The 24,805-nt window shown below is 43.2% G+C and overlaps 4 protein-coding genes and 1 pseudogene across 4 annotated transcripts; 3 read left to right on the forward strand and 2 right to left on the reverse strand.

Annotated features, from left to right (window-relative positions):
* The first annotated feature begins 9,294 nt into the window (after nt 1-9,294).
* LOC148791318 (uncharacterized) lies at nt 9,295-11,175 on the forward strand. Its single transcript, XM_088888537.1, has 2 exons — nt 9,295-10,932; nt 11,043-11,175. The coding sequence occupies exons 1-2, from the start codon at nt 9,295-9,297 to the stop codon at nt 11,049-11,051; spliced, it is 1,647 nt and encodes a 548-aa protein (XP_088744663.1). The 3' UTR covers nt 11,052-11,175.
* Nucleotides 11,176-17,685: 6,510 nt separating this feature from the next.
* On the forward strand, nt 17,686-18,384 carry LOC148791319 (auxin-responsive protein SAUR21-like). Its single transcript, XM_088888540.1, has one exon. The coding sequence runs from the start codon at nt 17,696-17,698 to the stop codon at nt 17,984-17,986; it is 291 nt and encodes a 96-aa protein (XP_088744666.1). The 5' UTR covers nt 17,686-17,695; the 3' UTR covers nt 17,987-18,384.
* An 870-nt stretch (nt 18,385-19,254) lies between these two features.
* LOC148791320 (auxin-induced protein X10A-like) lies at nt 19,255-19,876 on the reverse strand. The gene has a single exon (XM_088888751.1). It carries the CDS (start codon nt 19,763-19,765, stop codon nt 19,454-19,456), a length of 312 nt encoding a protein of 103 aa, XP_088744877.1. The 5' UTR covers nt 19,766-19,876; the 3' UTR covers nt 19,255-19,453.
* A 1,700-nt stretch (nt 19,877-21,576) lies between these two features.
* On the forward strand, nt 21,577-22,430 carry LOC148791321 (auxin-induced protein 15A-like). Its single transcript, XM_088887182.1, has one exon. It carries the CDS (start codon nt 21,711-21,713, stop codon nt 22,002-22,004), a length of 294 nt encoding a protein of 97 aa, XP_088743308.1. The 5' UTR covers nt 21,577-21,710; the 3' UTR covers nt 22,005-22,430.
* Nucleotides 22,431-23,705: 1,275 nt separating this feature from the next.
* LOC148791322 (indole-3-acetic acid-induced protein ARG7 pseudogene) lies at nt 23,706-24,511 on the reverse strand (annotated as a pseudogene).
* Between the last annotated feature and the right edge of the window lie 294 nt (nt 24,512-24,805).

The raw sequence follows: 24,805 nt of genomic DNA on the forward strand, positions 1-24,805 counted from the left end.
TTTGTAGGCAGGGTGCCTATAATTAGGATCTATAACCCGATAATTACTCCCCCTCTCTCTAATGTCTCATATGCCATTAAACATGCCTTAAGTTGATTCCTTTATTTAATGTTACATTTTAGATGTATTTAAAATCAAATTCAAATTTATCATACAAGTGAAAGGATTCAAACCTTAGAATTGTTTTTGTAACAATTATAAGTCTATCATTATGCTATACCATAGTTGCTTGTCATAAACATATGCACTTTTATTCTTAAATAAATTATATCTTCTTAAGAAATTTTGGATAATAAATGATAATATAATATATATCTATATATATATATATATTAAAACTGGTCCTGCCATGTCAGCATAGCTCTCCTTGAAGGAAACTCCCTTCCTAATTTACTGTTTTTTTGAATTTTCTTCTTTTTTTATTCCACGTAATTGTGATTAAACCCAATGAAAGGCGAGAGACATTTGAACTTCCAAGACGTCTTCTGCCCCCCTTATTAATTCGTTTAACAAGCTGGAATGCCAGACGTTTGGACGTGCCAATCTTCTTCCAATTTCAATTCTTTATTTTGATTTTTTTTTTTTATTTAGATTTCCCGATTTCATTTGGGTTTTGCAAATAGATTAGGTTTTGTTAGCCATTCTCCAGCTCTAGCTCAAACCTTTGATTTCACTATCAAAGCTCCAGTCATTCTTCAAGACAGGTATGGTACAAAACTTTTCCTCTGTTATGTATATGAGGAACTACACATCTTGGAGTAACACCATCATATGGAGGTACAAGAAACATACAAAAAGACTGCGTTCAGGTTTGAAGTCTTTCTTTTGGATACCAAAACAGGGGCTCCGCCCCATTGTCCCTTTCAACCTATCCTTGAATGATGAAGATCTTTTATGGGGCGTTTTTTTTCTGGATTTTGAAAGGGGGGAAAGTTGGTTGACCAAGAATCCCATGTTTTTTTTTTCAGATTCATGTGGGGATCAAGGAAAATTTATTTTTCTGTGTATAAGTAATACGCATCTCCTATGTGGATAAATAACTTTCCCACCTTGAGAAAAATTTGTCAACACTTGAATGGGACAAAAATGCCCCTTTTAATAATGAATTTTTATGGCTAAAATGGCCATTGCCTTATTTACATGAGAAATAAAAGAATGTGGATAAATGCACTTACCTAGATAACTCTTTCCTAAAAAGCACTTATTTGGGTAAGTGCGCTTACCCGGAAAAATAACTTACCAAAAAGCGAACTAGGCCTTAATGTTTTACATGAACAGGTTATTCAAGTGGTAGTAACAACTAAGTTCATGTACCATAACACAAACCTTCGTTTCAGGCAAACTCTCTGTCCGAAAATCACATTTTAGATGGCAAAACATTCTCCCTCTACCTATCTGCGAAATATCATTTTATTTTAATGTTTGAGAAATCATCTCAAACAGTTCATCTATTTCTTCTAATATCGCTTTTAGGTGAACAGTTTTATTTTTTTACCTCTATTTTATGCATTGCATTCTTCATATAAACAGTTCACTGCTTTTGTTTGAGAAACCAAGTCTCTTCAGTTGCTTTGTGCTATGCATTCTCTCTTTTCTTTAGTTAGTAGTAGTTCAAATCTTTATTCTCTATTTTTCTAAGTGGAAGTTGAATGTAACATACAGTATATATGTTCTGCAATTGTAGATTTTAGAAGCACAACATCATCAAGGCCTTAAGAGGATTGGGAGCTTTGTCTTTGATCACCTGACAATGATACCAGAACAACTATCGACAGAACAGCGAAGGCATGGGAAGATAAATAGACCCCCACAACGACTTACCTGAGTTGGAGAGACGAAGATGAAAATTTCCTTGCAAATGTAACCTGACACAACCTGTCCACGATGGATGAATAGATCGTAATGAGGACTTGAGGATAGCCTACCCAATTGGAGATGAATAGATTGTTGTCGGTGTTGGTAGTTCCATTAGAACAATAGAGATGAGTTTCTAGATATCCATCTGTTGGGATTTTTGCTTAGACAAAGTAGGAGTTTCTACTTTCCTTTTTAGCGTCCCTTTTCTCACTTCTCAATTTTCTTCGGTCCTTTACAAGCCAACCCATGACTGGAACAACAATAAAACTTGCCTAGATTTCGTTCAGAATGGCCACTAGCCATTTTCCGATTAATTGGGCTTGGGCAATTGGAAGTAATTGATTGCGCGTATAGACCGTTTATACATTCGGGTAAGGACGACAAAGTAAATATGCATCATGCCCACACATTATCAGGGATAATTTGATCCGAAGTTTAATTGGGTATCAACCTTTTGGAGTGCAATGATAATTTTAGGGGATAGGGCCCAAGTTAAACAATCCCTAATAAGTTCAACTTAGAAGTTATATGCATATATGGTAAATATTATTATATATAATTTAAATAACAAATTTTATATTAATATATATAGAAAATGTTATATATTTTTATACTAGACTAGAATTAAGTAGAAAATTTAATTTGTAAAAAATCATAGTTTTATAATTAACGCAAACCTCTTTATTAGCAGGAAATGTGCAAGCCCGAGCCCGAACCCAGCTTAACCATCGGCCCTACATCTTGAGCCCGAGCCCAGCCCTTATATAAAGCCCAAAGCTCGAGCCTGAGCCTGAGCCTGAGCCTGAGCCCAAAGCCCGATCTATACACAAAGTGTCTTATTTTCAATATACTTTTATAAACTAATATTATATTAATTTAGTAATAAATTAATTTGTATTTCCTAATAGTAAATTGATATTTATTAATAATTTAAGAAGCATATACATTATTATATTTATTATATATAACATAAGTACTTTTTTATATATGTAATAGTATCGGGCTAGACTTATTTGAGAAAGCTCAAGCTTGAGCCCACAAGCCTAAAATTTTGTCCAAGCCTGAAAAATAGCGGGTCAGGTCGGGTCGGGCCGTCGGGCTACCTGGCCCATGAATAGGTCTAATTGTATACATAAAAAATCATATGAAATAAAAATTTAAACATCTTTTTCATTTTTTTTAAATGGACCTCTCATAGTTTGGCTCGGTTTGCGGCCTGGCCTGGCCCAAGGCTCGGCCCAACATGACCCAATTTACACCTCTACTTGAATTTGCCCAATACTGGGAACAGGGTGGGGAAATTTGAGGATTCCCCATCTTTGATGAGGAATGGGGTCCCTTGCCCCTGAACTCGCCCAACATTGAGGAGTGGTTGCCTTGCCTTGAACCTGCTTGGCATTGAGGATGGGGCAAAAATGGGGTAGAGTGTATTGATGATGGGGCAGGGACAGGGATGCCGACGCCCTGCCCTGAATCCACCCGTTGTCATTCCTATATAATTGTTAATTATTAGTGAAGTTAATAAAAATGTTAGTTTTTGTAATTATTTTTATTTATTTAAAGTTAATCAAAATTTCATTTAAAAATAATAAAAATAATAACAATTATTAAAATTACTATAAATGATTAATAAAACTAAATTTATTAAAAATTATTTATTCATATTAAATTAACAATAATTATTTTCCATAAATCAACATTAAATAAAAATTCAATTATTAAAATTTTAGATATTAACAATAACTTTGAATAATTTTGGTTAATTAACAAAAACTTTTGATTATTAATTTAATATTAATTAATATTAAATAAAATTATTAAATCTTTCCGACTTTCCCGTGCATCACACGAGCCCCTACTAGTTGATTATTAAAATTTATATATTAATAAAAAATAATACAAACTATATTGATTTTATGAAAATTAATACATTAAAATTTTAATTCTTCCAGCATTTTTCAATGATATTAAATGTGTTTCGATGTGTCACAATGTATATAAACCATTAAAATATGTTTTTGTTTAAATAACTCCATTATAGTTATATAAAACTTACATTTATTGTTATGAATATAGTTTTATGATTTATTTGAATTTTCTAGTGTATTTTGATTTTTCGTTTGTATCCATGCATATATATCCAAAGAGTATCCCGATATGTCTCTTAAAATTATCTTATTGATACATCTTGCGTTTTCGATACTTTGAACCTTGCCAAGTGCTTAATTATGAGTCCAGTAATAGAGGTTTAACTTAGATGGAATATAGAAAGTTGGAATCATATCCATGAAGAAAAATAAATTTGAACATGATTAATTTAGAACTCAAAAAAGAGAAGATGAAAAAAATACTATTGTATAATTTTCAGGGAGGACAAGGAACTTCTTTTCCCCATTCCTCAACTCTACAAAAAATCTATTTACACTTAATCATAAAATTTGATCAATTTCTCATAATAAACTATTCAAGGAAGTTGCGAGATCAATGAAGGCATCTTCTTTGCAGGGAATGGTAAGAGCACCCATTGGATGAACGAATCCAAACTCTTCTTCAGCCTGACTTAGCAAATCTTGGAAGGAAGGATTGTTCAAAGTGGCCTTTAGGGACATCCAACACCGCTGAAGTAGAGTGGTTTGCAGTCAGAAAAAAACGCCGAAGAATCATCTTAGTGTGAGACAAAGCTGGTAAAAGGATACCCATGGCTTCTATGGTGAAGTCCAAAAGGGTTTGCAGAAGAACAACTTTTTGTAAATTGGGAGGACTTTGGAAGGTAAGATGGTATATATATAGGAGAAGCGATTAGAAGGTAGCAATCCCTATCAAATGGTTGAATGAGCGGTTAAGAGGCAATTGGTTGGGTCATGATTTGGGACATAAGTCATGAGGGTTCATCCAAGAAATCCATTCATCCAATCTCTAGTCATCGTATTCCTCATTTGCGGGTTTTAAACTTCTTTTACAGGCATTACTTTTTAGGGTGCAAAAGGGCAAGAGAACTACACGATTATCATAAATTTGTAAGTAGAAACACATGTATTAACTCTATCAGTTTGTCAGAATAGTTCAAGAACTGATAGAGTTCTTGAGGTGGGAGAAGTTCAGAACCCGCAAATGAGGAATACGATGGCTAGAGATTGGATGAATGGGTTTCTTGAGGTGAAATCGCAGGTGAAGGCTTCAAGAACAGAAGCCCCAATCAACCAGTTGCAATGGCTGAAGGTCCAGAGGTGGAAGAACCCTAAATGGCAAAAAGTTGGAAATGGAGAGAAAGGCGCATTAACTGAGATAGGTTTTCCTTTTTTTTTGTTTTTTGACAAAAATAATAAAATAATAGATAAACACCTAATGAAGCAAAAACGCACCTAATAGTTGGGACAGGTATCACACAGCTATTAGGTAGTTACTTAATGTGCTTTACTAACGTGCCTATTAATAAGTAAGCTCCAAGCTTCTACTCTTTCTTTGTCAAATTGTTAATGATGCGTTCCCTACTGGTCATAGGCTGAAAAAAGCAATTAGAGGTTTGTGTATATGTCCTGCCCTCTTTGAGACAAAAATGAAGAGACTTATATTTTGCCCAATTGCAAAATTGGGTTGGTTTGGATCCGGCCAGAGCTTTCAGGCGGAGGTATACCCACACTCCCACAGCGATGTCTAGTGGGCCCCATTGGAATTGGATCGCCCTTGTGATAGTCAGACATCTACTTCCATCATATTTGTCAACATACTTTGGCACATCTGGCTTGCAAGAAATGCAGCAATATTCCACCATGAGATTTAGAGCCCTAAGTTAATTTTTTGTAAAGCCCATATATCCTGGACTCAGATCACCGAAAAGGAGATGGGTCGTCCATGATCCATATTATTACAGCAAGATGGGCAACTTAATTCATTACCACCCCGTCTTTTAGTGGATAAATTAAATTAAACCTCCTCTTGGTGCTGATTTGTGAAAATAAACTTGGATGGTGCTATACTGTTCATATTCATATGGTAGGGGATAGGAAGGCGTTCGGATGTGCTGGTTGGGTGTATTTCATCAATATATATCCCCTGTATTTGTTTCGGAGGACCAAGCCTGGCATTAATTGTTACTATGTTTAGAATGTATTGATCTATGCTTTTAAATTTTTCTGGGACAATGTTGAAGGTGCCAACCTATCAACTTAATTGATAAGGTCTCTGGCAGGCAGGTTGTAGTGGAGATTTATTATTAATTTGTTGTTGGGATCAATCCTGGTTTCATCAGGGTTGGGGGTTATGGGCTACTCTCCCTTTGTGTAGTCCCATGGAACCAAAAAAAATTAGAAGTTTGCTGCATGCATCAGTGATAGAATCCAAACTTTTTAATTTTTGGCATCATGCATGGAAGGAAGCGAAATTATGAAATGCTTCTAGCTCTTCTTAACATAAACACACAATAAACCTTGATAGAGAATTAGAGATACTAAAAGGGGTATCAACTGGATTTTCATACAATAAAAAATGATTGATTATATATAGAACCCAAATTCTTCCTCTACCTGTTCTTGTTTTGAGTAGTGTCGGAATCAAAAGCTGCTTCTGGATCTCTTCTAATTAGACAAAGACTGCCTTGTGGATGAATCAACAGTGACACCTGAGTGGAGTCTAGACAGAAGAGGACAACAGTTGAACTAGAAGTGCAATATACCAACAGTTGTGCCTTGACAATAGTTACAAGGAACAAAGAAATTGGATTTTGGAAAGTGAAATGTGAGAGAGTCGTTTCGATTAATCTACAAGATGGGACTACGGACGCTTATAAACCTAGTGTCTAGTGCCACCAAGGATTTAGATAGTGACATGCATGGAAGTAGGTCCTTGTGTTAACGTTGGCCAAATATATTATCCAAATTAGGTCTAAATCGTCAATTCTTTTGCCTTCAAGTCTGCAAGTAGTAGGCCCAAACTTGAATCCGCCTTCAAAATGAATATGTGTATTTGTACCAACACCATCACATGGATATGTGATTATTTGTCAAGTGTATGCAGCTATACTACACGCTTGCTTTCATGACTCTGTACCATGGGTTGGTGTGATACTGGATGATTAACTAGAGGGGAGGGGGGGTAGGTGTGGATCTTCAACCGGTCCATTGGTTTCAAGGCAAAGCCATGTGACCTTTGAAGATATATATATATATATATATATATATACAGGTTCCTTAACCGACCCAATTAGCAATCAAGCACTTCACAAGACATGCATTACGATTGAAATGATCGACAACAAAGTCAGTCCCACCACTTAACCTCTGTTTCCTCAAGTGGCTGGCCAAGTGGGATTTATTGGGAAAGACGTTCTTTCAATTTTAAGCTATAACATGTACATTTTTTCTGCCCAGAGATCTTTGACAATGAATTACAAGACAAGACCATGTGGTTTCGTGATCGTGTGTTCAAAAGTTGGTATATCCCTTCAACCACTCATTCAATTATCTCTCTCTCTCTTATATATATCTTCCCACAATCTAAAAGAAAGTGCATCGATGTTTCAAGTCTAATCTTCACCTCCGTTTTTTCAGAGTTGAAGAAGCAAACTTTGAGATCCATATTCCGTCACTCTTTCTCTTTCCAATTCCAAGTTACCTCAGAAACTGATGAGGGAAGATTTGGCCCGACCTCTTGACCACCCAACACGTGGGAGAAGCAATAGCTCGGCACAGTAATACGCTCAAGGCATGAGCTCCGAAAGGAGGAACCAGTGGTTCGAGCTCCCCAAAAGGAGCCCGAACTCTCCCTTTGACCCCGAGCCTTACGAGGAGCGCAAAGGGCAACAACCCGAATTGGCCCACCCCAGGGCAGTTCGGGCTACACCTCTATCCGAACTCAAGACTTCACCTCGCACACCACTCCACCACTTCGTCTCCACGCCACCAAACTGAACAACCGTACCTAACACCAAAGGAGTCCGTATCCTGAGGCGGTGCACCTGACTGACTTAGGATCTTACGTTTGACAGTCGCACTTCAACGGCCACCTGCCACCGCCACCTCCAGTCACAAAGACGGCTCCGACAAAGAGAGTAGTGGTGGTTGCCTGCCCCAGCAAAGGTGATGACACCCGAACTGGCAGAAGTGCAGAGGTAATGATACCCGACCTGACAGGAGCTTGGGAGTGAGGGCGCGAAGTGGTTATAAAAGGCTCTCTTCCCCCCAAGAAGGAGGTATGTGATAACTTTGTGCCATCTGGTTTTTATCTTGCCTTTGAGAAGATACTAACTTGAGCTTCGGAGCACTCTCACTGGGTTCCTCCCCGGAGACTACTCGCTTTCTTCCCTATTTCAGGCACCTTTTGCTCCAGTCAGAGGCAAGATCGTTGACAGGTAGGACTGACTGTATTGCGCTCCATCAATTGGCGTCGTCTGTGGGAAACGCTTCTAAAAGCCTCCCTCTAAAATTCTCATAACCCCCATTTTTCCAAGAAACCCCAACACCCATGGCTTCTTCCAGTAATGTCGGATGTAGCACGGAGATGAACGCCACCGGGGAACAACTTCAAGTCCCCGTGGTGTGCATCGGAAAGTTCATCATCCCCCTTCCGGTGGATGGGATCCCCAGCCTGAATGCGCCACGAACAGTGGCGCCCGTGAATCTTCCCACCATGAACGTCCCCCTTCCTCTCCCTGTTGAGACAACCTTTACCGAACCAACTGTTGTCCCCCTGGCGACTAGCCAAAACCAGTTTGATGACATGATGCAGTGCATGCGGGCAATGCAAGCCCAAATGCAGCAGTTCCAACAGCATCAGCTTCAGCAGCACCAAGTACTGCACCACATCTCTCAGTATCACTATTAACAGCAGTTCCCCCAACTGCCTCTGAACTAACCACAGCTTCCACCTCGGCACCCCGCTCCGAAGCCGGTTAAGCCCTCCCCTCAGGGCGGACGCCTTCACCAAGGAGAAGCCTCCCAACTTCAGAACCCCTCCAAGAGTCAGGCCTCATCCCTGGGCCGGAGGGAAAGAAAAATCACCCCCGCCACGCAGCTCGCCGGCGGGTCGGGAACCTCGCCTGCCAAGTCAGCACCTTGGCACTCCAAGTTTGAGCTCCCGCCCACAGAGAACCAATTCAGTGTCCTAGCGGCGGACTACCAATAGTCCGGGCCCATCGAGCTCGGCAACACCGAGGCCAGCAGCGCCAGTACCAGGCCCACTCAGCAACGAAGACGCCGGCGAAGTCGCCGAACTACCATTCGCGTCCTGCCCGAACTCCGAGGTAAAGAAGAGACAAGCTCAGACGAGGTAAAAGCTGCCCCTATTCTCTCAGTCCCTCCCCCCTCTCATCAGAACTCCTTGTAGTCCCCATGCCCAGAGATTTCAAACTCCCCCTTTAGACAAGTATGATGGGTCTTTCGACCCCAATGACCACGTCGATGCCTTCCAGTCCCAAATGCACCTGGCAAGGGCCAGGGAATCATGCATGTGCATGGCCTTCACTACCACCTTCAGGGGGTGGCCCCCACCTGGTACAGGAACCTGGCCCCCGGGTCAATAAGAAGTTGGACCCAGTTCATTCAGGTCTTCACCGCGCACTTCATTACCAGCAAGCGGTGCCCCAGAACCGAGGAGAGCATCTTCGAGGTAGTCCAGAGAGAAGGAGAGTCCATCCGGGGCTACATCAAGCGGTTCAATGATGCGTGCTTGCAGATACCGCGACTGGACCCCGCGGTGCAGCTTGCGATAGCCAAGAGAGGAGTGACACACAAAGAGTTCAAGTGGCACATGGTAGTTAGCCAGCCCGCGACTATAGCTGAATTCCTCAAGCTCGCAGATAAATTCATGAGAACAGAGGAGGAGATCAACCAAAGGACCGAAAGCGAGATCGAGAAAAGGAAGAGGGAAGGCGAGCCCTCCAACCCAGATGATAGGAGGAGGAAAGATCCAGCTCAGGAGGCGAAGCCGAGCCAGCCGTTCCGAGCTCCCTTAGCAGCTTGGACGGACTATACACCCTTAAACGCAAAGCGGGCTGAGATCTTGATGACGATCAAAGACGTCCCGTACGTAAAATGGCCACCTCGCCTAAAAGAGAACCCCAACGAGAGGAACAAAAACTTGCACTACAGTTTCCATAGAGACCACGGTCATAGTACCGAATATTGTAATAATCTCCGGGACGAGATAGAGGGACTCATCCGTCGCGGGTACTTGAGAAATTTTGTACAGCATAATAATAATAATAATAAGACAGGTCGGCAAGGGGAGCACGGTAAGGATGTCCCCGAGTCCAGCAGCAGGCCGGCCGAACCATCGCAAAGACAACCTCTGGAAGAGAGGCTAGTTCGGGGAACCATCCACGTGATAGTGGGAGGTTCGGTAGCAGCGGGTTGTACTTCGGCAGCGGCCCGGGCATCAATTCGCGAAGCTGCTCGAGAAGAACAGAACCCTCTGAAGAGGCCGAAGACAGAGGAACCGGTTTTCTTCATGGAAGACGATGCACGAGGGGTCCACTACCCCCATGATGATGCGCTTGTCATCAAACTAAGGATCACGGACTTCGAAGTCAGGCGCGTGCTTGTTGATTCAGGTAGCTCAGCGGACATTCTCTTCAAGTTGGCGCTTGACCAGCTTCAGTTGCAGAGAAGCGAGCTGAAGCCCGCAAACACTCCTCTGGTGGGCTTCAGAGGAGAGGAAGTCAGGCCCCTCGGAAAAATAACAGTACCAGTGGAAGTCGGCACATGGCCCTGTGCGGTCAGACTCAACTACGATTTCCTAGTGGTTGTGACCCCTTCCCCATATAATGCCATAATAGGGTGGCCAATCACTCATGTCCTACGGGCAGTGGTCTCCACCTACTACTTGGCAATGAAGTTTCCTATAGACTTCGGTGTGGGGGTAGCACGGGGTGACCAGCTTGAGTCCCGCAAGTGCTATGTTGTCACCCTGAAGGAAAAAACCAAGGTCGCTGACGACCTCGAACTGGAGCGGCCTACAGAGCAAGGCGAAGAACGAGTTTCGCCCACAGAAGAAACGGTCGCAATCCCAACTTCAACTGCAGACCCGGCTCGGACACTACAGATCGGTGCTTCCGTCCAGGAACCTCTACGAACCGAACTGGTGAGTTTCTTACTTCAAAATTTAGATATCTTTGCATGGTCCCGGGCCGATATGCCCGGTATTGACCCCAGTCTTATAACTCACAAACTTAATACTGACCCTGTAGTCAGACCCATTAAACAGAACAAATGCAACTTAGCCCTAGAACGCTGGAGGGCGGTCGGCGAGGAGGTCGAAAAGCTCCTCGCAGTAGACTTCATAAGGGAAGTTCATTACCCGAGCTAGGTAGCCAACCCAGTGCTGGTAAAAAAGGCAAACAGAAAGTGGCGCATGTGCGTTGACTACACCGACCTGAACCGAGCTTGCCTGAAAGATTGCTTCCCCCTCCCCAGAATTGACCGCCTAGTGGACGCGACCTCGGGACATGAGTTGCTAAGCTTCTTGGACACCTACTCGGGCTACAACCAAATCAGGATGGACCAGTCCGATGAGGAAAAAACCACCTTCATAACCGAGTTCGGCCTGTACTGCTACAAGGTCATGCCCTTCGGACTGAAGAATTCTGGGGCGACCTTCCAAAGACTCGTGAATAAGCTGTTTCAGCCCTTAATTGGCACGAAGATAGAATGTTACGTAGACGACATGGTCGTCAAGATACAGTTTTCGCATGAATTAATACAAGACTTAGATTCTGTCTTCCAAATTCTCCGTCAATTTAGCATGAAACTAAACCAAAATCCCAGGGTACATCGTCAACCGGCATGGTATTGAGGCCAACCCAGACAAGATAAAGGCCATCCTAGATATGAGACCACCCCGAAAAGTAAAAGAGGTTTAGAGGTTAAATGGCCGCATAGCTGCTCTGAGCCGCTTCGTGTCCAAGTCGGCAGACCGGTACCTGCCTTTCTTTAAAGCAATTAAAGGCAAAGGGTTCGAATGGACCCAAGACTGCCAACTCGCGTTCAACGAGCTAAAGAAATACCTCGCTAGTGTACCGGTCTTAACCAGGCGCGAGGAGGGCGAGGTCTTAGAACTATACCTCTCGGCCAGCGACGAGGTGGTCAGTTTGGTACTAATAAAAGAAATAGATCGAGTCTAACGATCCATCTATTATGTTAGTAAAATTCTGTAGGGAGTAGAGACGAGATACCCGCAGATAGAAAAGCTGGCATACGCACTGATAATTGCAGCTCGGAAATTCCTCCCATATTTCCAGACTCACACTGTCATCGTCTTGACTGACAAACCTCTAAGGCAAGTCTTACTCAAGCCCGAGGTTTCCGGTCGGCTGACGAAGTGGGTCATCGAGCTCAGCGAGTACGACCTCTAGTATAAGCCACGAATTACTATTAAGGCCCAAGCCTTAGCAGATTTTATCGCCGAGTGCACGTTCAGCCTCGAAGTCCCTAGGCCGGTTGAGCCCGAGATCCCCGGTTCGGGTGAGCCCGGAGCTCCCAGGCCAATAGAATCCGAACCCCGTGAGGTAGCAGCCAGGGCGGCATCTCTCCTATTTAGGCCAAACGCGAACTAGGATGAGGAGCCCTAGATCCTTCACGTAGATGGCTCCTCGAACCAATAGGGCAGCGGGGCTGGAATAGTCTTGCACGGCCCGGGTGGCACGAAATTGGAATACGCGCTACGCTTTGAGTTCGCGGCATCCAACCATGAGGCGGAGTACGAGGCATTGATAGCCGGGCTGGCCCTAGCGCAAAAGGTAAGAGCGAAACACATAGTTATCTGCAGTGATTCCCAGCTTGTGGTCAACCAAGTTACGGGCGAATACGAAGCATGAGAGCTAACTATGATCGCCTACTTGGCAATGGTAAAGGAGGCTCTGCTCAACTTCTAGTCACACTTCATCAAGCAAATCCCGAGGTCAAAGAACACTGAGGCCGACGCCCTGTCCCGGTTAGCCAGCATCAGTCACAACGCCATGAGAACCGTGTACATAGAGGACTTACCTCGGCCTAGCATTCTCGGTGGGGCAGAGGAGGTTGCTCCCATCCTGTAAGCAAAGCTGAACTGGATCGACCCACTCGCGAGCTTCTTGCTAGATGGGACCCTCCCTGTGGACCGCAATGCATCCAGAAGGGTGCAGCGCCAAGTAGCCAAATATGTCATAATAGACGAATGGCTGTACCGACGGTTGTACACGCTCCCCTACCTACGTTGCTTGTGACCTGCCGAAGCCGAGCTCATACTCCGCGACACTCATGAAGGTCTGTGCGGCAGACACTTAGGAGGCAGGGCCCTCGCCCAGAAGGCACTTCGACAAGGGTACTACTGGCCAACGATGAAGGTAGAGGCCATCGAGCTCGTCAGAAAATGCGATAAGTGTCAGAAGCATGCCAATATCCACCATCAGCCTGCCGCCGACCTCAAGTATCTCACCAGTCCATGGCCCTTTACGCAATGGAGCATCGACCTCCTAGGGCCATTCCCACTAGCAACAGGCGGGAGGAAGTTTTTAGTGGTGGCGGTAGATTACTTCACAAAGTGGGTAGAAGTTGAACCTCTCGCAACAGTTACAGGTCGAAACGTACAGAACTTCTTTTGGAAGAACATAGGATGTCACTTCGGGTTACCTCAGGTACTGATCTCTGACAATGGCAAGCAGTTTGAGGACATCAAGTTTCAGGAATGGTGCAAAGATATGGGGATTCGACAAAACTTCACATCGGTCGCGCACCCGCAGGCAAATGGTCAAACAGAAGTGATGAACAGAGCTATCCTCCGCGGACTGAAAGCACGACTAGACCGAGCTAAAGGGTTGTGGACGGACGAGCTACCAAGTGTTTTATGGGCTCACCGAACTACAGAAAAAACTGCCACGGGAGAGACCCCCTTTAACCTCACCTACGGCATTGAAGCGGTAATCCCGGCGGAGATCGAAGTACCTACACTGCGACTAGAAGCATACGACGACCAGACAAACGGAGATGAGCTACGTACCAACCTCGATCTACTGGACGAGGTAAGAGACCTCGCGTACATATGGACTGCAGCTTACCAGCAAAGAGTAGCTCGGTACTACAATGCCAGAGTAAAAAAGCGGAACTTCCGCGTCGGCGACCTGGTTTTCCGTAAGATCATGGCACCCGAGCCCGGCGTAAGCAAACTTGGACCGAATTGGGAACGGCCCTACCGAGTAAAGAGAGCACTCGGGGGAGCATACGATTTTGAAACATTAGAGGGTAAACAAGTGCCCCGAGCATGGAACGTCGTTAACTTAAGATGATACTACCTATAAATTACCAAGCGAAGTGGACTAGGAGTCACTATCAGAGCCTGAGGGTTAGAACGACGAGCTAACAAGGACCACGGCACCATAAGACTTAGTCACCTCTTCGGCATGGACACGCAAAAGCAAATGGTCAGTTCGGCAATATAGTCATCAGAGACATATAACAAGGACCTCGGCATCTCGTCATCAGAGGCATATGGCCAGTTCGGCAATATAGTCAGTTCGGAAAAAAGAGGGTGACAACAACTTAATCAAAAGAACGTTTCATTACAAAATACCCTGTTTACATTCCAAAAAAAAAAAAAACTCTGTTTACATTCTAACAGTCCGACAATCTCAGTCCTCACCCTCGGAAGGCACGTCGACGATACCCGAGGGTCCTACCTCCTTAGAATCTGGTTCACCATCAGCCGCGTCGGCCATCTCCTGAGTAATGCGCGAAGTAGTTATGGCGCTGATGTCGAGCTCGGGGTACGTATTCCTGATCATCCACTGGCTCAGTTTAAAACCCTTCTGTACGAGCCCACCATCAGGTCGTCAAAGCGCGGCGAGGCGATATAGTCTTCAACGGCCTTCTTCTTGGCATCCTCGATGCCCTGAGAAAAGATCTCTGTCCTCTCCCTAATATCCTCTTGAAGGTATTCGACCTAATGTTGCAAGTCCAGCCTCAAATCCGCCATGTGCTTCACCACCACTCCCATGGCCTCGGTGTCTCTCCGAGACCTCGCCAGCCTGGCTTGTGCAGCGCGAGAAGTCGCTTCGGCAGTGCGGGAAGCCTCTTCGGCAGCTCGTGCCCGCCTCGAGCTCCTTTCCGCTTGGGCCGCTAAGGCATGGATGGAGGAGTTCTCATACCAAAAGGAAAAATAACGGGAATGTTCAAAGAGCAATAGCAAGAAAGGTAATGACAAGGAGCCCAACAAAAAGTCGCTGACTTACCACCATGGCATAAGAGGCAGCATGCCCAGCTACATGGTTCAAAGGAAGCTCGGTCCACGCCGCGACCTCCTCAGGGTAAACGGCCTCCCTACTTTTTTGAAGAGCGGGGTTCGGCGACAACACGCTCCTGAACTCGCCTTGGCCTCCCGAGCCTGAAGGCCCAGCTCACGTATAAGCAATCTCAGTGTAAGGAGGAGCCCCCATATAAGCAGCCTCGGCGTAAGGGGCCCCTGCCGCTTCTTGTACTGGAGGGGCCATCTCGGGCTCCCTGGGTAGATCCACTAGTGGGTTCCGCATCTCGAGGCAGTTCGGCACGAGTTCGTTTGGCAACTCGCTTCCTCCTCTTCATGGCATGAAACAGGTTCCCACCACGAGTCTTCTCTGCGTCCATTACACCTGCAAAAAGAGCTCGGCGTCAGGAAAGCGAAAGAGCGGAAAGCAAAACAAAAGGCAAGCCTCTGAGCAAGGAACCTACCCGAACTCAGGCCGGCCTGGATGAGCTTGGCCTCCGTCAGATAATGGTGGTATTTTAGCCCAAGCCGGGCCCATTCCCGGAGGCCCTTCGCCATCTCCCTATCTAGTGTAACACCGGCATCGGGGGCAGCCATCCCCCACCCGGTTTGGAACGGCCACCCCATTGCACTTCACACCCTGAAGTAGTCTCCTTTCCACGCCGGGACCTTGTTGGGAAGATCGTGTAAAAGCTTGAAACCCGGGCGAGGAGACAGGTAGTACGCCCGCCTACACCCGGGAAGGGGACCCGCTTGCTTCTAAAGCATTAGAATGGAAGAAAAGATCTCCAGGTCTAAAGGCAAAATCTGTTCGCAAAAGTGGGAGATAGTCCCAACCAAATTACGGATAAAATTCGGGTGGAGCTGGCCGACGGTAACGCCGAAGTGGTTCATAACCTCGACGATGAGGGGGTGGAAAGGTAGGCGCAACCCAGCGACGAGCTGCTCCCGGAATATCACGATCTCGTCAGGACCGTGTCTCCAAGGGAAGTCGCCCGAGGGTATAAAGTAAGTGTATTCCCTAGGTAGGTTGAACTGGGTGATAAGGGAGTAAAGCCCCTCAGGCATCATGGTTGAGGGCCCAAACTTGTCTATTGTCCGACCTCGACGGGAGGAGGACGCCAAACTACCCGAGGCGACTCGGCCTACGGGTTCGAACTCTTCCTCGAGCTCTTCCTCGAGCTCTACCTAGGGTTCACTAAGGTTGTCGGGGGATGCAGCTCGGTTCGTAGAACCTGCATCTGATCCCCTCGAAGAACTGTCTAAGCTGTCCGAGCTAGACATCGGGAGGAAAAGAATACCAGGAGGAAAGTACTGACTCACCCAGAAAAAGCAAACAGACTACGGAAGGTTGACGCGAGATAAAAACTTGGACGCAAGCTCAAGAAGCAAACGCAGGAGAATGGCAATGAAAAGCGACTGGGGGTCCCCCACTATTTATACCCACAGTGACCGAAAACCGATGGTTCTGATCGAGGCAAATCCAACGGCCCACGATCAAGCTGACCGCACGCCTCCTAAGACCGAGACGTGATTGGCCGCACGTCTTTTGAAACTGAAGCAGCGCCGATGCACGTCTCCCCGAATTAAAGGCGGCAATGACGCGTTTTTCAATTTTGAAATAATGCCCGCTGTCACGTCTCCCAGCGGCGCGTTTTTTAAATTTTGAAATAACGCGCGTTGTCACGTCTCCCAGCATTTAAAGAAGGATTGGTGCGTTTCCTGACTTTTCGGTGCTCGAGAAACCCGTAAATCTCCTGACGAAGGCACACTTCGCGCTATCAGTCAAACCGGTTCAAAGTACGGGTCAAATCCACCCGCCACCTCGTGAACTCCCCGCGCCAGGGCAAGCCCCTTAGCGCGAGGAGTGGGGGGCAATTGATGAGGGAAGATTTGGCCCGACCTCTTGACCACCCAACACGTGGCAGAAGCAACAACTCGGCACAGCAGTACGCTCAAGGCGCGAGCTCCGAGAGGAGGAACCAACGGTTCGAGCTCCCCAAAAGGAGCCCGAACTCTCCCTTTGATCCTGAGCCTTACGAGGAGCGCAAAGGGCAACAACCCGAACTGGCCCACCCCAGGGCAGTTCAGGCCACACCTCTATCCGAACTCAAGACTTCCCCTCGCACACCACTCCACCACTTCGTCTCCAGGCCGCCAAACTGAACAACCGTACCAGACACCAAAGGAGTCTGTATCCTGAGCGGCGCACCTAACTGACTTAGGATCTGACACTTGACAGTCGCACTTTAACGGCCACATGCCACCGCCACCTCCAGTCACAGAGACGGCTCCGATAAAGAGAGCAGTGGCGGTTGCCTGCCCCAGCAGAGGTGATGACACCCGAACTGACAGAAGTGCAGAGGTAATGATACCCGACCTGACAGGAGCTTGGGAGTGAGTGCGTGAAGTGGTTATAAAAGGCTCTCTTCCCCCCAAGAAGGAGGTATTTTGTGCCATCTGGTTTTTTATCTTGCCTTTGAGAATATACTAACTTGAGCTTCGGAGCACTATCACCGAGTTCCTCCCCGGAGACTACTCGCTTTCTTCCCCGTTTCAGACACCTTTTGCTCCAGTCAGAGGCAAGATCGTTAACAGGTAGGACCGACCGGATTGCGCTCCATCAGAAACCATGAGTATCCGATTGCCTGGGATGGTTCAAGCAAAAGCCCTTCTCCGACGTTCTCTCTTACCTTCTGCACCAACGGTTAATGTTCCCAAGGGCCATTTTGCAGTCTATGTTGGTGATCAGGCTCAAAAGAAGAGGTTCATTGTTCCAATATGTTACTTAACCAACCCTTCCTTCCAAGATTTATTAGGTCTGGCAGAGGAGGAGTTTGGGTTCAACCATCCAATGGGTGGTCTTACAATTCCTTGCAAAGAAGATCAATTTCTCGACCTAGCTTCTCGTTTGAGTGGCTAGTGATCATGAGAGGAGCGGAATGCAGGAGCCTGAAATCAATTGAAGAGGTCAATCAAGAGAATTAACAGATCTGCATCTTGGTTGACATTCTCTTCTGCAACATCGCCAGATCGCAAGTTTAAACCGCATTTCTTACAAGTAAGAAGACAATATATTCAAAGCTGCTGAATGGAGAAAGGACTTTCGTTTAAACTTTCTCTGGTTTTACAGCAAATGGGAAGATTGTGCTCAAAGTTGCAGCCTCAAGGAAAAACACATTAACATGGAAATCAATTTGCAAAGCATCTGCTTTGCCACTCCAATGCATATATAAATTTACTTTTGTACATGACCAGGGAGTAAATCTCCCCAATACAAACATCTTTCAATAAATTCCTCTTCATCTTTTGTTGATCAAACCATTTTGTTTCATTCATGGATACCTTTCTATTTTGATGTAAAGAATTAGTGGCCGAATTATTAATACAAGATAGAGGAGTGTTATCATAGGATAGATTATGGGTATTGGTTGCAATTAACAGTACTGTTGAAAATTGTGACCCAACAGTTGAAGAAAATAGTCTGGGGTTAGCTTATCTCCCATAAATTCTGGAGTACAGTAGTTCTTTTTAATAAATTTATTGTTCTTGCTTGGAATAATTCATGTATTTTCCCCTAAAATGGTTTGAGATCCAAGTAACCCAACCCCAATTACCTAACCATATAGGTGTTGCATACACATGCAACATAAAAAGGGTCAATTGCTGAAGCCCTCAATTATCAGTTGATTTATTGGACGCAATAGCTAATCCAATAATGGATCCTATCAAGGGGAATTATTCTTCAATGAGGAAACCATTCAGTCACCATGAATTTTGAATTTAATTTGCAAAATTATACAAATATAGAAAGTCAACTTGAATAGTTGCAGGATTAGCAGGGAGAGTGGGTATAATCAAAATGTCGAACAATATGACCTTAGTTCTGATCAGACACCTGTTTCCTTACAAATAAATTTTGTAAATTGAGCACTGCATATTGTAAATTGTGGGTCTGTCTATATCTCAGACATGATGTTTGTATACCGTAAATGGTGGGTCTAGACCTGATGATCTTGTTTGTATACTTGTTTTTTACTTTTTATTTGGCAATTTCTATGATACTGGAAAGATATGGTAGCTGTAAAAGCTTTAGTCAATATGATACCCATGTGAATTTGAATGGATACCAGTTCATTAATTGGTTATAAAGTTTTTAAGTGCCATATACACCTTTTTGGTATGCAATCAAAGATTTAACTTGGAGAGATGGAATATAGAATTATGTCAATCAAAAATGTTTGAACAAAAATAATTTACAACTCAAAAAGATATTGGTAAAAAAAAAATTCTATTAATTGATACGGAACTTTTTTCCCTCTTCCTCAACTCTTGTACAAAAGGCTATTTAAACTGAATCATTGCTTTACAAAATTAATTTGATGATTTCTCATAAACTATTCAAGGAAGATGTGAGATGAAGGAAGGCATCCTCTTTGCAGGGGATGGTGAGAGCACCCATTGGATGATCGAATCCGTACTCCTCTTCGGCCTGACTTAACAAATCTTGGAAAGAAGGATGGTTCAGATGTGATATGGGAACCACAAACCGCTTCTTCTGATGAGCCTCTCCCACATACACCGCCAAGTGGCCTTTTGGGACAACCAATGCCACCGCTGAAGCAGTTTGGTTTGCAATCAGAAAAGAGCGTCGAAGCATCATCTTAGCGTGAGACAAAGCAGTAGGCAAACGGATACCCATGGCTTCTACCTACGGTGAAGTCAGAAAGAATTTGCAGATCTAAGAACAAATTATCTTTTAAGAATAGAGAGGCTGTGATTTATGAGGACTTGATTGGAAGGTGAGATTGTATATGGGACGACTAAGTATATATATATATAACTAGAAGAAGCAATCAGAAGTCAAATAATCCCTATCAAATATTGGATGAGTGGTGAAGAGGGGTTTGGGTGGGTCATGATTAGGGACATAAGTCATGAAGGTTCACATGGCTTTGCCGCCAGCTCCATTGTCCTTATTTTAGTTAATTAGGTATTGATAGGGACAAGGAATGCCCAATTATGTCTCTAGATGAGTGAGAGGACGAAAATAGCTTAGACAATGCCCAATCACTTGGGAAACAACGTAGAATATTCTACAACCCAACTTGATGGATGCATGGATAAGCTAGCAGTCGCCCCTTGGTTGTGAATTGAATTATTACAAATACATAACTGGAAATTCTGGCCCTACAGCCTAGCTAGAATCCAACTATGACTTGTTGACTAGCCTGTCGAAATGGTTTTGAATTGTTGTACGTAGCTCCTCGCATAGTCACTACGAGTAGAATGTGCTTTTTAATGTTTTCAAATTTGGGAGAAGGATGAAGGTTCCTACTGGCTCAGTTAGTAAAGCTTCATGGAACAAAAAAAAAGAGAGAAATTCACTGCACCGGTGGCCGGTGTTGGGTTGTTATGGAAATCCAAAAATTTTTTCTTTCCTGCCTCATGAAATCCAAATTATGAACTGCTTCTAGCTCTTCTTAACACAAGCACAATAAGCCTAGCTTGAGAGATACTGATAGCTCATAGCATGCATGCCTCATTTGGATCTTGATGAAAAAATGGATGGGTAATGGTGAAACTCTAATATATTTCTCCTAGCTCTATGCTGTTCTTGTTTTGAGTAAACTGTTGGAAACTTGGAATCAAAAGCTACTTCCGGCCGGTTCTCGTTGACATGGACAAAGACCGGCTTGTGGATGAATCACCATTAATGACATGCCTATATATATATACTGCGTCGAGTCTAGTCAAAAGAGGACAATAATTGAACTTGAACGGCAATACCAATTGTTCTAATTTCCTTGACAATGGTTACAAGGAACAAAGAATTCGGAATTGAGAAATGAAAGAAAGAAATGTTAGATTTTTCGAATAATTGTGAAAGGACAGGAATACCACCAACAACACATGGATGTGTGGTCGATCACTTGTTAAGTGTATGTGTGTAGCTAAGCCAACACTGGGCATACCCCCACCCCTGTACAAGTATACGATGAGTACTCGGTGTGGAAGATTAACTCAAAAAGAGAAATCAAGAACATGTTGCAGTTGTTAGGTATGTAATACGGATCTTCAACAGATCCATTGGTTGCAAGGTACAAATTAAGCCATGTGATCCTTGACGGTATGCAGTTCCCTCAACAGACCCAATTGCTGGTCACTTCAGAAAACATGTATTAATTAGGAATGAATTGAAAGGCGATTGACACTACAATCACTTCCCCACAACTTATCCCAATGTTTACTCAAATGGTCTAGCTTTAGTCATAGTGGGAGGATTTGAATTGAAGTAGTCCATCATGATGTGCTGGCATTTTGAAAATACAATATATATATATATATATATGTTTGCTCTCCAAAAATCTTTGACAAGTCGTTACAAGACAAGACCATGTGATTTCATGATATGTGTTCAAAATTTGGTATATGGATCCGTCTAATCCCTTGTTCATTTGACTGACGTCGGGCCACATAGTACTACTATATATCTATCTACAGCTCTCTCTCTCTCTCTCTCTCTCTCTCTCTTTATATATATACTCTACCCACATTCTGAAAGAAAGTGCAACGATCTTTCCATAGTCTAGCCTTCACCTCTGTACTTTTCAGAGAGACTTGAGATCCAAGTAGCTTCAGAAGGGATGGGTATTCGATTGCCTGGGATGCTTCATGCAAAAGCCCTTCTCCAACGTTCTCTCTTGCCTTTTACATCAACCGCTAATGTTCCCAAGGGTCATTTTGCCGTCTACGTTGGTGACCTGCAGACCCAAAAGAAGAGGTTCATTGTTCCAGTATCCTACTTGAGCCACCCTTCCTTCCAAGATTTGTTAGGCCAAGCAGAGGAAGAGTTTGGATTCCACCATCCAATGGGTGGTCTTACAATTCCTTGCAAAGAAGATCAATTTCTCGACCTTACTTCTCGTTTGAGTGGCTAGTGACCATGAGAGGAGAGGAATGCAGGAGCCTCAAATGAATTGAAGAGGTCAATCAAGAGAATTAACAGATCTGCACCTTGGTTGATATTCTCTTCTGCAACATCGTCAGATCTCAAGTTTAAAACCGCACTGATTACAAACAAGTGAGAAGACAATATATTCAAAGGTGCTGAATGGATGAAGGACCAGCATTCAGCAAGTTTTCTCCAGTTCTATAGCAATTGGAAGGATTATTGCTCCGAGTTGCAGCCTGGAGGAAAATTAAAACACAATGACATCGAATCAATCTCTTCAACTTTGCAAAGCATCTACTTTGCCACTCCAAACTTGGAGCATATATAGATTTACTTTTGTACATGACCGGGTAGTAAATCTCCCCAATACAAACATCATTCAATAAATTCCTTTTCGTCTTTTTTGATCAAACCATTTTGTTTCATTCATGGATACCTCTCTACTTTGATGTAAAGAATAATAATTAATGGTGGATAAATTACAAATACCGAAGTTAGTTTGTAATTAACAGTGTTGAAAATTGTGACCTAACAGTTGAAAAATGCGACTCTGGTTGCAATTCAGGACCTGATAGTGCTTGGTTGGATGAGATCATGAGATAACCTTTCACTTGATGAATTTGTCCATATGGTGCTTCAAGGTTTTTCGATCGAGGAGTACAGAACTTGTTTGTGATTTGCTACCATAAAGCTGTGTTCATAGTGTCTTGTTGGTAGTAGACCTGGGCTCATAAATTTGTATACAGCCAGCTGATAAGTCTGCAGTAGTATAGAGCGTACCTTTTTACAGCCTTTTGTGTTATTAGTACAGTACCTTTACAGCTCCAAGCGCGCATGATTTACAGCTTCACAGTGCTTTTGTGGTATTTAGTGCTACAAACATTTTTTTAAAAGCTGTAGAATTTCTATATAACTATCTCTCTCTATATATATATATGAATTCAAGCTGAATTTGAATAACTCATGGGATGAAAAAGGACCAAAAGAAATTGATGATTGTAATATGAATCCAGGCCGAATTTGAATAAACTACATTAGATGTAATGTGGAGCCATGAAATTATGGCACTAATCCATGCCTGTGTGCTAATAATTAGAGTTTGTGCTTATTTGACAGAACCTTAGGCTGTGTTTGGAAACAATGTAAATAAATGTGAATGTAAAGATGTAGAGTGTAAAATGGTTCATATAAATTGTAAAGTTGGGTTAATTTTACACTAGTAAATTTATCTTCTTACCAAATAGATTTTTAGCTGTAATGAATGCAAACATGAATTTTAATAAAGCATATGCTTTTTTAATCAAACACCCATTTGAATGCAAATTTACTTCTTTTTTATTAATGTACTTTTACATTTTATTATCAATGTAAATATGCATTGGTTTATCATTTGTCAATGTATAAATGTAATGTTGCCAAACACAGGCAAAAGTGAACCAAAGTGCAAATTTACCTTGAATCAGGATTTCTTTACATTGTTTCCAAACGCAGTCTTAGACTCAGTTTGGAAGGAGTATAAATACAAATATGTACAATACAAATACATACAAAATAATACAAAATGTAAGATTTTGCACTCTACATATTTGTATTTGTATTTGTATTCTTCCCAACTGAGCCAATTTGTAAGCTGCTGTTGTGTTGTTTGTGTACTTTCTTTTATTTTTATTTTTTTGAGCAATTTCTACGATACCGAAAAGGTATGGTAATTGAAAAACTTTCATAAATCACACCCGCATGAAGTTGAATGAGTACCCGTTTTGGTTTTCAGATTTTAGGTGCCGCTTATACGATCTTTTTGGTACCCAACCAAAGGTTTAGCTTGAGGGAATAAAAAAAGCTATTATTATGTCAATGAAAAAAGTTCGAACAAAAATGATTAATTTAAAACTCAAAAAGATATGGATAAAAAAAAAAAGAAATCTATTGTATAATTTTCAGGAACTTGTTTTCCCTCATCCTCAACTCTTCTACAAAAAGCTATTTACACTTGATCATTAATCGCTTTACAAAATGTCATCATTTTCTAATCATAAACTAGACAAACAAGATGTGAGATCAAGAAAGTCATCTTCTTTGCAGGGGATGGTGAGAGCACCCATTGGATGATCGAATCCGAACTCCTCTTCGGAACCACAAATCGCTTCTTCTGACTCTGAGTCTCTCCCACATAAACGGCCAAGTGGCCTTTTGGGACATCCAAGGTTGCTGATGAACTAGATTGGTTTAGAGTCAGGAGGAAAGAAGGTCGAAGAATCATCTTAGCATGAGACAAAGCAGTAGGCAAACGGATACCCATGGCTTCTACGTACGTACGGTGAAGTCAGAAAGAGTTTGCAGATCCAAGAACAAACTTTTAAGAATAGAGCTAATAGCTAGGTTGCAATTTGTGAGGAATTGGAAGGTGAGATGGTATATCAAACCTGTATTGCATATATATATATATATATGGTTTTGCCTCCAGATGAATTGGTTGAGCCTTGAGTAGGGACATAAGTCATGAAGGTTCACATGGCTTTGCCTCCAGATCCATTGTCCTTATATTTTAGTTAATTAGGTCTAGATAGGGACATTAAGGAATGCCCGATCATGTCTGTAGAAGTGTAGAGTGAGAGGACGAAAATAGATCACAATGCCCAATCACTTGGGAAACAGCCCTAGTGTCTTGTCTACACAACCCAACTTGACCTTGACCTTGAGGAAGGAATTAATTAATAAGCAGGCGCCCCTTGATTGTGAGTTGCAACAAATACATGACTGGAAATTAATTCTGGGCCCTACTGCCTC

This window comes from Nelumbo nucifera, chromosome 5 (genome assembly GCF_055504915.1).
Source record: "Nelumbo nucifera cultivar China Antique chromosome 5, China Antique-T2T, whole genome shotgun sequence".
NCBI classification, from domain to species: Eukaryota; Viridiplantae; Streptophyta; class Magnoliopsida; order Proteales; family Nelumbonaceae; genus Nelumbo; species Nelumbo nucifera.